This window comes from Ammodytes marinus, assembly GCF_949987685.1.
Source record: "Ammodytes marinus genome assembly, chromosome: 12".
Taxonomy (NCBI): domain Eukaryota; kingdom Metazoa; phylum Chordata; class Actinopteri; order Uranoscopiformes; family Ammodytidae; genus Ammodytes; species Ammodytes marinus.
The window spans coordinates 20,092,962-20,105,202 of NC_137216.1; the positions used below are offsets into that span (position 1 = coordinate 20,092,962).

General features: G+C 40.8%; 1 protein-coding gene across 1 annotated transcript; it reads left to right on the forward strand.

Moving 5' to 3' along the window:
* Positions 1 to 966: 966 nt before the first annotated feature.
* LOC307258356 (leucine-rich repeat-containing protein 58-like) lies at positions 967 to 11,431 on the forward strand. Its single transcript, XM_080037870.1, has 4 exons — positions 967 to 1,573; positions 8,366 to 8,494; positions 8,630 to 8,907; positions 9,477 to 11,431. The coding sequence occupies exons 1-4, from the start codon at positions 1,116 to 1,118 to the stop codon at positions 9,668 to 9,670; spliced, it is 1,059 nt and encodes a 352-aa protein (XP_079893996.1). The 5' UTR covers positions 967 to 1,115; the 3' UTR covers positions 9,671 to 11,431.
* The last annotated feature ends 810 nt before the right edge of the window (positions 11,432 to 12,241 follow it).

Here is a 12,241-nt window from a genome sequence, read left to right on the forward strand (position 1 = left end):
TGTTGTGTTAACTGTTTCTTAATGTTGTTGCGTGTGTGTGTGTGTGTGTGTGTGTGTGTGTGTGTCTTACTATCCATCCTATTTAATATTCTGTTCCAACGTGTTGTATAGTGAAGCACATTGAAATTAAGTTTGGAAGTGTGCTAAAACTTAACATACGTTAACAAAAGGTAGGGATACTGTAAGGGCCAGTGTCTTTGGCTTAATGGATTTCCAGGCGTACAATATTTAAGCAACATGGCAATGCTGCCATAAACAGTTTTTCTTATCAGAACACCCACACATCATCATATCTACTGAATATACATTACCCAGGAGGCCTAATGAAATAAGTCAGAACTAGTTCCTCAAAGTTGTACAGCTTGGCCTACATTACTCTGGTAGAACTGACTTTCCACCTCTATAATTTGCGTGAATTTCTCCCCATAAATGAACATACAACACAATAGATCTGTTAGTCATATAAAAAGATCTGATTGCAGTGCGAGACATCCAATTATCCTGTAGCCTACCTACTTCTCATTCTATGCACATTTCAGCCGAGAATTGCATAATGCAACACAAGAGGGGTGTTGCATAATGGCCGGCCGAACTGAGCGTTTGGCATGATGCATACTCGTCCACCAATGTCCTGTTGTTGCAATGTACTTCACAATGTAGTCGAAAACTACACACGGTGACGTGGTAAAAAAAAATGTCAATAAACTTGGCAATAAAGCCATTACAAATCCCATGATTATCACATGACAGATGGGGAGATAAACCAATCAACGCTTGCATGGGCGGGGCGTCACTCAAGAATTGGCCAATCCCTAAACATGGAAGCAATTATTCACTGTCCAAAATCGACTGCATGGTGAGCAGCGACATTGCATGCAATGTAATGACATGTAGCCGCCGTAGTCTCTGTCCTCTGTACTAAACTAGTGACCTAGATTTCCACTAGAGATGTGGTTAAATGTTGTGCGTGGGAATATAGAAATCTTTCCCTTGTCCATGTCGAAAACAGACGACAACTCCTGGAGCTAACTCGCAGTTTACGGGAGCGTTCAGCCTACTTCGAAACTTCTGCAAGGACTCTGTTGATAGTTCAAACTCACGCTAAACCGGCCAAAATGGAGATCCCTGAAGGGGCAGTGGCCGCGGGCGACGGCGTGCTCGACTATTCCCGTTTGAGCCTGAACACGTTTAATGTTGACAGTATCAGCGACAAGAGAAAAATGGACACCAAACAGATCTACCTGAACTACAACCGGATAGCCTCGCTCCCCTCGTCCGTCAGCCTTTTCTGCAACCTCGAGTTTCTGGACATCAGCAACAACGGACTGACGACCATCTGTGATGGCGTTACACAGCTGACCAGGCTGAAAACGCTGATAGCGAAGAACAACCGCCTGGACGAGTTTTCGCTGCCCAAAGAGTTCGGCTCTTTGCGACTGGAGGTGCTGAACTTTAGTGGGAACCGGTTCGAGGAGATCCCACTTCAGTGTACGAAACTGCTACGTCTGCAGTCGCTTTCACTCGGCGGAAACAGACTGAAAAGTATACCTACAGAGATAGAAAATCTAACCAGGTAAGGTCATAGAGGTTCATAGCCTACTACAAACACTACTAGCTAGCTAACTGAACACCATTGTAAAAAGTCCAAATCAGTAGCAGCTCCAGCTATCCAGCAAGGGCCACTGTTTATTAACGGTAGCGTGGATATTCTCTTGGTAACTAGCTATTTGGTCAAATGACTACGTAAATCATATGTACATGACTGACAATCCAGATTGTTTGTAGTCAGTGTAGCATGTAACCCAAGTGCTGTTCCTATGGTGACCAGAAGTTTCAGTTGACCTTTGCCCCGATTAACTGTTCCAGTAAAACTGCTTGGAACTTCTAACAAGAAAACTACCAGCCAATCAGAAATTAATTTAAGATTTAGATTCGAAATGATTCTTCGATGAATTACTATTAATTAACTTATTATTAAAAATTAAATAATAAAAAAATAAACACACTAACCATCTCAGCCTATAGCCAAACATCAGCCCTAACATTCTGTATGTTGCCAAGGCCTAAGTCATGGCTTGACAATAGGCCTACATAAATAAATAACGTGTTTTTAGTTTGCATTTGACACACATTTATCATTTGTTATCTTTATGCTTCATCTGCTCCTTGTGGAAAGCTTTGAATCCCCCTTTTTCAGTTGTGTCTTAGAAAATAATAAAGACCCACTTCAGTCAGAACAAACCTTGGAGTTAGCCTAAGTTCTATTAAAATTGGCAACATTTTTCGCAAATGTTTAGAGTAGGCCCATATGTTTTTCATGGGACAACACTAAAGAAATTACACTTTGATACAATGCAAAGTAGTCAGTGTACAGCTTGTATAACTGTGTAAATTTACTGTCGCCTCAAAATAACTTGACACAGCCATTAATGTCTAAACCGATGTCAACAAAAGTGAGTACACCCCTAAGTGAAAATGTTCAAATTGGGCCCAAAGTGTCAATATTTTGTGTGGCCACCATTATTTTCCAGCACTGCCTTAACCCTCTTGGGCATGGAGTTCACCAGAGCTTCACAGGTTGCCACTGGAATCCTCTTCCACTCATTCATGACGACATCACGAAGCTGGTGGATATTAGACCTTGCGCTCCTCCATCTTCCGTTTGAGGATGTCCCAAAGATGCTCAATAGGGTTTAGGTCTGGAGACATGCTTGGCCAGTCAATCACCTTTACCCTCAGCTTCTTTAGCAAGACAGTGGTTGTCTTGGAGGTCTGTTTGGGGTCGTTATCATGTTGCAATACTGCCCTGCAGCCTAGTACGAAGGTTGAGTGCACGTGCTCAGCGTCATATCCAGAGGTTAGCTTTGGAAAATAGAGCATTAGTGCTGCGAGCATTGCTAAAGGGCTTGAAGGGGTGGGGGGTCAGCTTGCCAGTGCTCAGACCATACGCCACACGCTACATCATATTCTAAAGATGATGCACAAGAAAGCCCACAAACAGTTTGTTGAAGACAAGCAGACTAAGGACATGGATCACTGGAACCATCTCGGTGGTCTGATGAGACCAAGATAAACTTATTTGGTTCAGATGGTGTCAAGTGTGTGTGGTGGCAACCAGCTGAGGAGTACAGAGACAAGTGTGTCTTGCCTACAGTCAAGCATGGTGGTGGGACTGTCATGGTCTGGGGCTGCATGAGTGCTGCCAGCACTGGGGAGCTATAGTTCATTGAATGCCAACATACTGTGACATACTGAAGCAGAGCATGATCCCCTCCCTTCGTAAACTGGGCCGCAGGGCAGTATTGCAACATGATAACGACCCCAAACACACCTCCAAGAAGACCACTGCCTTGCTTAAGAAGCTGAGGGTAAAGGTGATGGACTGGCCAAGCATGTCTCCATACCTAAACCCTATTGAGCATCTTTGGGGCATCCTCAAATGGAAGATGGAGGAGCGCAAGGTCTCTCCACAAGCTCCGTGATGTTGTCATGAATGAGTGGAAGAGGCAACCTGTTAAGCTCTGTTGAACTCCATGCCCAAAAGGGTTAGGGCAGTGCTGGAAAAAAATGGTGGCCACACAAAATATTGACACTTTGGGCCCAATTGGGACATTTTCACTTAGGGATGTACTCACTTTCGTTGCCATCAGTTTAGACATTAATGGCTGTGTGTCGAGTTATTTTGAAGGGACAGTAAATCTACACTGTTATACAAGCTGTACACTGACTACTTAAAATTGTATCAGTCATTTCTTCAGTGTTGTCCCATAAAAAGATATAATGAAATGTGAGGGGTGTACTCACTTTTGTGAGATACTACACACACACACACACACACACACACACTTTAAAAAAATAACTAACTAAAAGTACTTACTAATTGCACTAGTAGTAATCGTGTCATGGAAAATATTTGATACACAATTTTTATCGTAAACAACAAAGTGATGCAACAAAAAAAAATACAGCCAATAAAGGCAGGATGCTAAGCCAGTAAAGCACCTATCTCACTGGGCTGAGTCTGTAAGACTGCCAACTAAAAGTCATGGTATTTCCATTTCACAATTATTGAGGCCACTGTGGTGTTTTGTTTGTTTTTTGGCCTTTTAATCTTATTGAATGCAGAAGAATGATGCAATTTTAACCATTATAAAATGACATCTACAACACAAAGTTGTAAGGATAAAGTATAAGGGTCCACATACTTTCTAAAGAGACTGTGTTGGCTGTGTCGGCAAAATAGTTGCAAAATTCCCAGAAAAGCAGACATCCATGGTGAGACCATAATGTATTTTCAGTAGATCATTTCTATCTTATCGTTTCCAGACTTTAATAGTACCAGGTCACAGTGACCCAGGTAATCACACACCATCACAGCAGCATGGCTCATTCCCTGATCATGTGAGTAAGAGGCAAAGGATAACAGGCCACTAAACTTTTAATCACATGACAGCTCTTGTTTGTTTTAGTATATTTTGATGCTGTACATGTGTATTTGCTTCATGGAAGTGTTTAGTTTTCAGCAAGAAATCTCTATAAAACTTTTATTGATATTCAGGTCCAGTATGACATTTTTCTCTGTATCACCATGACATTAAACATCTCTTTGGTATCAAACCAATTCCCGGGCAGGGCAGGGCAATCCTAGTGAGGGTCCTTAGACAATACCCTTAATGCTAACTGCCTACCTACAGCTCTAAGTCGCTAAATTAAATGGAATGGAAATACTGTTTAAAAAGCCTTTCATTTCCTATCGTTGGATTTAGTTTCACATTTAAATTGAGACCTTTTGTTCATAATGTTTCTTTCCCAAATTGAGCTTAAAGTAATGGATCAAATAATATAAGCTTTTTTCTACCCTAAAATACATGGTCTGGTATATTTGGAAGCACATGTTGACTGGAATACTGCAGTATTAAAGTGGTTATTCGTAACTGTCTTGGGAGGCTGGGATATGCTGTGACTCATCAATCAGCCTGCTAAACTATTTCACAATTTGATCCATAGAGCTGCTGTTATTTTAAAAAAGGTTTCCAAATCATGGAAATATCAAAGTTTCCTCAAACAAAACAAACACTGGTGTCCCTTTTTTGAACACGGCTTCAGGTTTAAGTCAATAATTGTCCCAATGTGTTAGTAAGATTGCACACACTCCAGTCTGACCAATAAATGCTAGGGGTCAGGGATAGGACCAACAATGTACATCACAGTATTTTTAACCCTTTAGACACCGATGGTATTATATAACGGTTTTACGTTTCTTTTTCTAGGTTTTGGGAGGGGTAACCTGTCCTGTCCATATTTATTAAGACATTGGACACCATGGCACATTGCAATATAGTTGTAGGAGCAGCGGAAAATGATGCCTGGAGTCAGAGTGACCCCTGTGTAGTTTTGGAATGTGCTTAGGAAAGAGGTCTCTGTGACTCATTTTTCATCCCTAATTTTCTTTACTAACCTCCATGGCCCCCATTGTCCTTCCTTAAAGGCATACTAAGTCATTGTAAACTAGAACACTTTTTGTCAAAATCAGCTCGTATTTACTCACCCTCCAGTACCTGTCTGTCATGTGTGCACGATAAAATAATTACTGGTGTTTACACTGTACTATAAAAAAGACTGACTCTGACCTAGCAGCCGTTTATGAATACTAACTGCGACTTGAACATCGTGGATTGACGTTTCGGGGAACAGCCCAGCAGCCACTCGCTCTGAGTGTCATCTATTGCAGTGGTTAGTACAAACATTCGCAAAGCGTTCGCTGCAGATTACTTAGAGACTTGGCTAAAAAACAGAAAAACTATTTAACTATCAAGAAGTAAGTTTGTTAATGGTTTAGTTTAAACCTGTACCTAACATTCTTTACACTAAACATGAGGTAGTTGCTATATCATGCATCTAAGTCGGGTAAATAAGTACTCAATTGACTGACACACTTTCCTGCACTCTCAATACATTACGCACTGCCCTATTATTTAAAGGTGCTTCACTACCTCGGTGTCCTCTAACAATGAGGCCGTTTTCCTTTTAAAATGTCTAATTTCAGCTGGGAATAACCAGATCAGAATCAGAAGTTACTTTTTCAGTATTCTCGATTTAACAGCTTCGGACACCCATGGTTTGTCGTTGGGATGAATTTCAACCCCATTGCAAGGAATGATCATGTTCCTACTGAAGACAGATGGAGGAAAACACCGGTGTAAATGAATGAGGGCTGAATCCCATTTAGCTGCTCAATTTACATGTTTCTGGTGTTGTGCGTTCTGACTCACAATGACACTGTCATGGCGTTACTGGAACACCTGAATAGAACAGACCAACTCCATTGATGATGTTATTGTGTCACCTGTGCTTTTCCATTTTGACAAGCCAAAATGTCTTTTGTGGAAAAGGCCTCATTTGCTTGAAATTTCAATAGATTTTTAAGGATTGTTTTCACTATGACATTCAAGAGTCTTCTCTACTTAAAAAACCCTATAACCGCTATTCTGTATGTTTATGTGCATAGAGAAGAAACCTTGCCCATCCAGTGCTGGCTGGAATGGCTCAGAAAAGAAAAGGCTCCAGTCAGTTTTGCTTGCTTGAGAAAATGTTGAGTTTTTATATTGTGTCCGTCAGATACAGACCATAAATAATGGTACTCTCTCTGGCAGTTGATTTGTGTCGGCGAGGCCAGTGAGCAGACCCTGACTGTCTCAGTTTGCCTAATAGAGGGGGCTTGCTCAGTGCTCTGCCACCAAGGACAATATAATGGCTTCCTGTCTCGCAGTCGCTGTGTCATCAGTTCCAGCCGGCAGATGGCCTGACAGCTTACTTTCGCTGACCAGCCATCCATTGCTCTCTGCCCGTCTCTCTTTTTTCACTCCCAATTACCCCCCTGTGTCCTCCATACTTCTATTAACCTACCACTGTCCTTTGTTGTCATATGTACATATCCATTTTGTTGGCTATTAGACTTGCAAGCAGTGATACTCTGGTGATCCCATATGTATTTTAGTTTATCTCAGTGAAAACGATTGTGGCAGTTTTTAATTGAGACACACTGACACTTAAAGTGAGTGAAAATGGCCTGAGGATCTGAGATAATTATAGATTAGTTGTATCTTTACACCAAAGTCCTAAAAGGATTATTCATGCATGGCCCCACAAACTAAATTTTGATACACCCAAACACAAACGCATACACGGGGACTGCGCAGCATCTAAACCATGCATCTGTAGCTCCACCTTGTGGTGGCTGTGGCGAAGTGGGTAGGGAGGTCATCCACTGGAGTGCAGGGTCTGTGGTTCGATCCCCCGTCTCCCCACCACATGTCGAAGTGTCCCTGGGCAAGACATCAAACCCCAAATTGCTCCTGATAGTTAGCTTGCACCCTGTGTGGTAGCACTGCTAGTGGAGTCCATTTACCATTTGATTGGGGTCATAGAGGTTATAGCATATTTACCTTTTATGTATGAACATGGTTGCTGTGACTTTTTAAATGTTGAAGCTTACCCTTTGCAAACCAAGCACTGGTAAATTTGAGCCACAAGTTTTGTATTTAAAAATAATATTAAGATTTTTAAAGTTATCTACTGTTTTAGGGTGTTTAAAACCTCTCCATCCCCACTGTCCGCACTGTCTTTGGACGCAGTGCCTTCCGGTTCGCTGCAGCCTTTGACTGGTACACCCTTCAAAACACCCTTAAACTTTCTGTCTTCACCTCTCTCTCTGTCTTCAAACTAAATCTGCATAAAATCTTAGTTGACTCCTGCACCTGTTAGTAGCCCTTCTTGTCATACACTATTGATTAACTGTTTATTTTATTGTATTGTATTATATTGAATTTTTTAAAGTGTATTTTATATATTTTTGTAAAAGTGTAATATATATATATATAACCTTGTTTTCACTTTTAGCACTCCCCTCCCCCTTCCCCTTCAGGCTGCACTTGAAAATAAGAATTTTGTTCTTAATTTGCTTGCCTGGGTAAATAAAGGTTAAATAAAATAAATAAATAAAGTTTATAAAGTTAAGTATTTGGTTTTTGCAAACTCTAGTTTACATTTAACATGATACATGTCTTTGCGTTGAAGTTGCTACTTTACAGCCAAACCACTGTATTACAGTCAGTTTTTCATGTGTGAACATTGTCCTTCATGCTCAATCTTTTGGTATTGAAATTAAGTTTGTATTTAAAAAAAGATGTGAAAAATAAATGTCTTTATCTTTTTAATATTTTGGGATACCAATATAATAAAACAAGCAATAAGAATACGGTGAAAAAACACGCTTTTACTGGACTGGACTTTATGTGGTATAATTCAGTACTTGTGTTGAAGAATTCTAGATTTAATTTTTTTTAATTTAAATTTTTTCTGTTAGTCTGGAGCTGTTGTATCTGGGTGGAAACCTCATCACGGCCATACCTCCAGAAGTGGCTAACCTGCCCTACCTCACCTACCTGGTCCTATGTGACAACCGCATCCAAAGTGTACCCCCACAGCTCACCAGGTAACTACACATACAGTACACCACCAAGACTATACAAAAGCTAGATGAGTACAATGATTGCCATTCATTCATGTGACAATTGCGCATTCCCATAGACATGTTTTGTAGGTTAAGTGCCTCTCTGTCTCACTCCAGACTCTACTCGCTGCGATCCTTAAGTCTCCACAACAACCTGCTCACTTACCTGCCAAGGGAGATCCTCAGCCTTGTGCATCTACATGAGCTCAGTCTCCGTGGCAACCCACTGGTGGTGCGCTTTGTCAAGGAGATGACCTACGACCCCCCGTCCCTGCTAGAGTTGGCAGGGCGTACCGTCAAGAGCCGAAATATTCCCTACTACCCTCGCGACCTGCCTTCAAACCTGCTGCACTACCTAGACCTGGCCAGCAAGTGTCCCAACCCCAAGTGTGCCGGTGAGATTTCCACAGCCTTTGAAGAAGAAAAAAATACAAATTGTTGTTCTATTATGGATATTAAGATTTGGTTTTTTTTATGCACCTGTAATTTCCAAATTTGTGAAAATGTGTGGGTTTTCAACCTCTTTTGCTTTTGACCACTAAAAAATAAGGAATTGTCCACATGCGACCCTTCGTCACCAGTTGCGTATATCAAGCAGTTGTGAGCGAACAAGGACAACTTTTTGTTACCCTCAAGAAGTGCAAAAGTATCACATAACTTGTCAAAGGGTGTGGCAAAATGAGAGGAAAAAATAAACATTACTTTGAAATTATTGATTTTGTTTACATATTTATGATAAACTGGGGACCCCTTAATTTTGTCTTGTGTCCTAATGAATTATACTGTGAAAACACATCTGGTGTTTTGTTTCTCTCTTTACTGTATCCTGTCTGGTTGTACAGTCTTGGTTACATCTGAGTTTATGACTCAAGGTGTGAATATTGATGCACTATAATGATGTATACATATAAACCTGCACATAAATATACAACCCTCTCACCCCGTTGTTCCCAACTTTTTACAGGAGTCTACTTTGATTCATGTGTGCGTCACATCAAATTTGTGGACTTCTGTGGAAAGTACCGGCTGCCCCTCATGCACTACCTGTGCTCTCCAGAGTGCACCTCTCCATGCAGCTCCAACCCTCAGAGTGACGCTGAATCGGATGACGAGAACACCGTGCCTGCTTATCGCCTGCAGAGGGTGCTCCTGGGTTAGTACAGTAGGCCACAGAGGAGCCATGTAACCCCGCTGGCCAAGCCTAGCCTCGTCAGTCTGTCACTGAGATCAACACTTGTACAGGGATGAACTTGGTTATCAGACTTGACTACACATATTCACAAACGCACACACAGACACAAATGTTGGTCAACAGATGACCCAAAGTGGCTCAATTTAAAGCACAAACAGGGGAGACAGTCCTTCCTTATGTGGCCTTGAAAACATGTTAACTGCATTGAATGGATTTAGTTTGGAAAGAAAACTGGTCCCCCGCTCATAGCACTACATTTCCCATGTAGCCATCCAAATCAGCAATCTGTCATGACTCAATCAAAGTGCTGGTCTCATGGTCGAACATTGGAGGGCAGTAAAGCTCAGTGAAGACTAAAGGAGCGGGTTTCTTCTACCTTTTCATGGCAGGATACCTCCTCTTTCATACTACACTTGATGCTTTTTAGTAGCTACAGCAAATGTTGTTTTAAACATGTCCTGAAAGTTTGGATATGAACAATGTGGTTTTTGTCCGACTGGGGACACGCATCAAGGTTTCATTAAAATGTCTTTGTCCAGGTGAGCATCAATGGTGCTATAGGAAATAAGGTCTGGGTATTTTTGAAGTATGCCAGCGAAAACTATGACATAGGTTTTAGAACAGTTTTCCAAATTTGACCGAGTGAAATAATACTTTTGCTTGGTCCAGCTGGGCAAAGGTTTTGTGCAATAAAGCTGTCTCACAAAATAAAAGATCAAGGCTTATCTGGTCATTGCACAACTGCCTGGAAAAAAAGAAAGTTTGCCATGATGGTACAGTTGTTTTAAATTGACCCAGAATGTGGGTGGTGGTGAGTATGTGGAAGAAAGCTTGTCTAGGCTTACTCACAGGAAGTGGATGTGGGGCGGAGCAGGGAAAACTATTCACTGTGCGAACAGAGAAACAATAGCTATTCAGCATAACGCAGCGGCTGCCTTCATGTTTATGTTGAGGGCTGTCGGTCTTCTCTGAAGATAGAAGTGTGTACAGAGCGCACAGCCAGATATAGTATTTTCATTTTTCTTTCTTGATTTAATTTTTTAGACAAACCCTGCGTTCCAAATCACATACGTTTTTTTTTGTATTACTACACTACATAATAAAGCATGCTGGTTTGCATACTACAAAGTGCAATAGGATGTAAGCCTATTTTAGAACATCCAGGTTTTTGTGCATACTGCATTTGACATTCATGTATTGGGACATCCTAAATATTTTTTCTGGCATACCAAATAATATGGAAGTATGGGGATTGGAACACAGGGAAACTACTTAAATTTTGAAAAGGAAATGTTTCAGTTCCTGGTTACATCTCTGCTTTGACTTTCCTCTTGTTTTGGAAAGCTGGGAGATGTTGTATCCTCCCAGACAGTTTGTGTCCCATCAGAGAGGAGGTAGCACTGCCCCTGGCTTCACATTTAGACCTTTGTGTTTAGAAAAACAGAAAAACACTCCTCTATGTTACAGTAACACCTACACTACAACGTTTAAGTGCCTTACTAATGATGACTTCTAACATGGTTAACCAGTATGAAGAAAAAAATGTGATATATGCACCCTGAAATGTGACAAGATTAACATTATGAATGATAAGTCATTTTGAGTGATTTTCTGACTCCTCAACAGTAAAGAGTAAAAAAATATCCTTTTTATAACAAAATTAACTTCTTTTATAGAGATCGTTTTTTAAACACGACACATATTTAAATGACCTGCAGAATAGTTGGCACCTCAAAAAAAGATGTAATGATACATATTCATTGAATGTACCTGTAACCCCCTCATGTGTAACTGTACAGTATATAATAATAAAGATTGATTGTTATGTCTTTAAAATGGGTGTGTGTGACCTTTTTGCATTTATATTAGAGCCATGAGTTTCCATACTGTATGCAGAACAGCTTTGGGGAAATATATATTTTTTCAATTTGCTGACATTTTTCGGCATTCGATATTTTAAGTTTGAATTGTATTTTAAGTAAAACCAGTTGCTATTAGGTAAGATACTCATACATAGAATTGCTATTTATTTTTCAACTATTGAATAATGCGTTTTTGTGGGGGTGTTGACACGAACCAAAATGACCATTTTGTAGTTTGAATGTGCCCCATGTTTCATTTGCATATGAAGGTGAGTTGGTTCTGGAGGCTGAAAAGAGAGACCATTTACCTTACCTCCAAGGGGGAGTGCATTGCTGCCTCGCACAATCTGCCAATCCCTTTACAAGACCTGCCAAGATCCACTAACTACTTTGGTTCCTCTCCTCTCAGTTCCTTTCACACTTTTCTGTTCTTACCTCAGCATCTCATTCAATGTATTTCCCCCTTCACTGTTTCTTTCGACTAGACTGGCAAGATTGTTGCTTTGAATTGATCTATGTTTGACCCAAAGTCACAGCTGGGTTCGTGTTTCTTTTTCATTCTCTTTCAAACACATGTTGCACGTAGGACCCGTCTTCCACCAACAGCATGCACATAGTAAACTCTCCGGCTCATGGTGTGGAGTTGTCTTACACCCTCTGCTTGTGTGCACATGT